Source organism: Pieris rapae, chromosome 8 (assembly GCF_905147795.1).
Source record: "Pieris rapae chromosome 8, ilPieRapa1.1, whole genome shotgun sequence".
NCBI lineage: Eukaryota > Metazoa > Arthropoda > Insecta > Lepidoptera > Pieridae > Pieris > Pieris rapae.
This window is the reverse complement of record NC_059516.1, coordinates 2,860,466-2,865,127: the sequence shown is the minus strand read 5'-3', so window position 1 is coordinate 2,865,127 and position 4,662 is coordinate 2,860,466. Positions and strand designations below refer to the sequence as shown.

At 32.6% G+C, this 4,662-nt stretch overlaps 1 protein-coding gene across 1 annotated transcript; it reads right to left on the bottom strand.

The window, feature by feature from the left end:
• Nucleotides 1-894: 894 nt before the first annotated feature.
• LOC110995643 lies at nucleotides 895-2,875 on the bottom strand. The gene has a single exon (XM_045629288.1). It carries the CDS (start codon nucleotides 2,873-2,875, stop codon nucleotides 1,490-1,492), a length of 1,386 nt encoding a protein of 461 aa, XP_045485244.1. The 3' UTR covers nucleotides 895-1,489.
• Nucleotides 2,876-4,662: the final 1,787 nt, after the last annotated feature.

Here is a 4,662-nt window from a genome sequence, read left to right as displayed (position 1 = left end):
TTACATAAAATTTATAGCGCATGCAACAGGTCTTATCGCTAACAAGCGATCTAAAAAAAATTAAAAACTAAAACCTTATCTCAAGGGTTCGTGAATTACAATTTGATTACATTTAATTTTGTAATTTGGCTATGAAGAATCACGAATCCTTAGTTTTTTTATATGATCTTACAGAATTATAAGATTTTACATATTAGCTAGTGTAAACCCTAAAGTAGGGTTCCCAACAGAAATTTGTGGCATGCATGTGAAATCAGTTTCAAAAAAGTAATTTCCTTTTTTTTTCATTATTCACTAATTTGACAAAATCAGAAAACAGTATCGCAGTAACTATGGCTAAATCAGCTATAATTTCCTAAATTTTATGCAGCTAAAAATATGCCTATAGATTCACTTATAAAAAGACTAAAGGCCAGTATTCACTTTAATTAGTGAGCGCAATTGATTATTATTAATTGAGGATGATTAGTGCAGGTGTGTAGTGCAGGTGTGTAGTGCAAGTAGAGTCCAATTCTTGTTTAGTGGCTCTGTTAAGTAAATCTGACGCTAAACAATAAAATTACACGTTTTGACAGGTACGCTGCGAGTGAGCGGGTAGGGACGTGGTTACCCGCATTTCACTGGAAAAGAAATGCGCAAAAGCGTGACAAAAATCTGCAAGATGTGAGGAAGCACCACATGTATGTATGAGCGTTTTATGTAAGTTTTATGACGAGCAGGTCAATTGATAATAATACAATTATATTTTTCAGAGCATTTATTAAGTAGGACAATATAACTTGAAGAGAATTCTCCTTGAAGGTAATTATACAATAATTTAACTATTACAGTGCTATTAATGTGATTAACGAATATAATCACGAATTTATACAAGTTAACTCAGTTGTAGAGCACGCTGACAAGTTTATAACAATAAAAGATTATACAATAAATTTACACAAATAGTGTAATAAATTCGTGTTTATATTAATGTATACGTCCAGTTATGCAAATAATCTTAATAACATTTAAATACGTGAAAGGGAAAGACATTTAACACAGCTATTGTGCCTAAATTGTTTCAGAATCCGAGAATTGTAAAAATGTGACAAGGAATTTCAATCAGAAAAATTCAAAATGGCGAACTAACTTTTATCTAGTAAGTATAATAACAGTGGGTTATTTACTTAGTGTATATGGATTAGACTGAGTGTAACTAATTTAACAAAATATAGGACATATATTTTCTTAGATCTATGTTTCTTTACAAAACAGATTCAGTGAAAAAACCCACTCTGAAGTGTCTTAGAACCGTATTTATACACAAATCAATAGAAATCTAGACTAGATTCTTAAGTGCTATAGACCAAATCGTGAGTTGAGGTGTATTTTAAAAACTGGGACCTATATCTGTTCTAAAATATTTAGAAGCAATATAATGTAACACTAGACACGCAATTATTTATTTGTATCTTCACAATTTTGCATTTTGTTTGATTTATATTTTATTTTAAAAACTACACTCAATTAGAAAAACTACCAAGGAGATTAAATAACCCGTTAAAAGGATATAGAATGTTAGTTGGAGGTCGTGTAACGAAAGCACTTTATATGTTTGTTCGGAGTGATGAGTCTGTTTTGCGCAACCTTTGCTTATTAAGCTGTATATGTGACTATCTTGTATAATACCAGATTCAAATATAGCACTAACTATTCTTTTAAATTTTTCTTTTAAGAAAAAACCTTTGTTCGTGTAAAGAGCATACATTATATTGTTTAACATATCTGTTTCATCAAATCGAGCATTATAGTGACAAAGATTTTTCTGGAACTGGGAGTAATCTGCTACGGTGTAATAGTTTTCACGCGTGGTTATAGTATTTAATACATCTTCAGTGTTTTTACATTCCGGTACTTGAGCATCTGGCTCTGTTATGTTGTATACTATTTTATTGTACGTGCGAAAGGAATCAGAAATGCAAGTCTTGTACCCATTTTGTTTCAGTTCTTCGTTACTATACGACTGTGGCTCATATCTTGGTTTTGTTAATAAAGAAACAATTTCACTGTTATAAAAACTCGCAATAAAAAACGTGAAGAAAACCCAAGATATCAAAATTATTCTCAGCTTTTTCACTTTAAACAAATTCCTATCGGAGTGGCCAAAGAAATAATCAAATAAATGAAGAGGAATTCTGCTAATATTTTTTATGTGTAAGCAGTAGTAACTGATAGCCATTGTTATCAGAGTAATACTAATAAAAGCGCACGCAATAAGATACCAAATTTTCGTCCTAAAGGTTCTGTATAATGTTTTCCAACGCTTCTGGCCCCAGTTTGGTATAATTTGCTTTATACTTGTATATTTATAACCCGAAATGAAGTCGTACACCCATGCTCTTCTTTCAGTGAGAAAAAATCCTCCAAATACAATATCCGCTTTCCTTTTTTGAAGATAATTTAACATTCCAATAGATGTGTAGTTATTCAACACTTCTCCGTCGTTAGTATCGTAGTCTTCATAAGAATATTTTATCTTGACACCAATAGCTTTTGCACTTACACGTATGAGATACTCTTCTAAATATTGTATGTAATTTATATAGGATTTTTTATCCACAATTTTATTTCCCGTTACCAAAACTGTACAGTTTCTTAAGTCTTTTGCGACAGGAAAGATGTCATTATTAACGCAACTTCCTAGATATTCTAATTTATCGTAATTTGAAAGACAGTTGCCATCTTTAAGAGGATAAAAAGTCCACGAACCTTGTGCTTTATTTATTTGTGTCAATACAGTAACATTAAAAATATGATATTTTAATAATTTGCGAAAGATTTTCTTTAATTCAGGATATTGTACTTCAGATGTTGTTACAATCAAAAATTTTGCCATTGGATTCCAATATTTATTATATCTCAGTTTCCAAAGTGAAGGTCCTGTTGTATGTAACTTATAGTAGATAAGATACAAATTGGTATTAAATGGCAATTCGACAGGCTCGTATGTTAAAACAACATAATCATAACAGCTGCTATTTATATTAATAAAATTTTGGAAATTAGCATCGGGAACGACGATAGTAATATGAATCCCGCATTGATGGTCGGTGATTAATTTTCTTACACATTCTGAATTCAAATAATCCTCTCCATTATAAATTTTATTCAGAATAGCTGAGTTGTTCACTAAAGATAATACACAATACTTTACCAGTATGATCGGAAAAAGATGCAGCACCGCTTTCATTGAGGCCATTTTTGTACGATTAATAAATCTAGATACAATACCTTGTTTTATAGTATTGGATATTGTGAAAGGTAAATAATAATTATACATAAACAAATAAGACACCTGTAGTTAAGTTGGATAAACACGAGCTACTTGCAGCAACTAATACAGCAATAATTAATAGTTACAGGAACAACAAATGTTACTAAAGCCCAAATTTAAATTTTTATCAAGATTTGTAGGACTGTAATTAAATTGGATCGTGAAACAAGGCATTGACCATGACATTTGTATTTGTATGTAAGTCGATGGAATGAATTAATACAAATCATATAAGTAATTGCATCTTGTTCGGCATAGCAAGCATTAGTTTAGGCGCTGATAGATTTACAATTGTACAATGATTTTAAAGTTGGTTCACATATACGGTTTGAGTCCCCTATTCGCTACAGCTGATACATTTGGGGTATCCATAAGCCGGTGTGTTATAGTAGTAAGTAAACTATAGGTGTTTAGTTTTCTTTTCTTTCTGGGTAAGTTACCCAGTTCTACTTCGTCCGTCTAATACTAAATTGATTCAGCGACTGCCTCATCTTAATGTGTTTAGGGGAGATCTTCTTTTCGTTCAAGCTGAGCTATTCGTTTCTTGAGTTGATTGACAATAGTTTTCAGTTCTGACATCGGACTCTTTCCTTTTACAAGTTCACTCACTACTAATATTCCAATAATAGTCTATAAAGCGACAATCTCGCTGATATAACAGGTACGCCATCTATTACTTTTTTTACCTTTGAGTTTATGTTCTACCATGTTCTCTACCATGATTCAAAAGTCATGTGGTATGCATAATGCATATATGAACTATAAAAGGTATGCCATTTATCGTCATGGATTCGCTTACAGCACAACAATGCATTTTGGTTATCCAAACTAATGACGGAAACGATCGAAATATAAAAAATAATTTTCGCAAACTTCTAACAATGGGTACGTCAATAAGCAAAATTGCAAATTCTGGGGGGCTGAAAATCCACACGAATATCGTGAACAACCCCTCAAATCCCGAAAAAGTGACTGTTTGGTGATGGCTTGTGGGCATCATTGGAGCATTCTTTTTTGAAGATGCAGAAGAAAAGGCTATTACTGTGTGGAACGTTGTTGCGGCATGATAAGAGACTTTTGTTCCGAGGACGGAGCAACGGCTAACATCTCGTTATACAATCGGCTTATTACAAAATCACGGAATTCCGATGTGAATTGTCCCCCGTTCGTGACATTTAACACCTCACCAGTATGAGTATGCTCCTCGGACAAATCAAGACCTTAAACGCGATATTCGGACTGAAATTGCGGCTAAACACCCAATGATTCTGGAAAAGTCATTGAAAATTTGATGTTCGGATGTTGGCCTGTAAACAAAGCTACGGTGGTCGGATGAGCAATGTTATTTT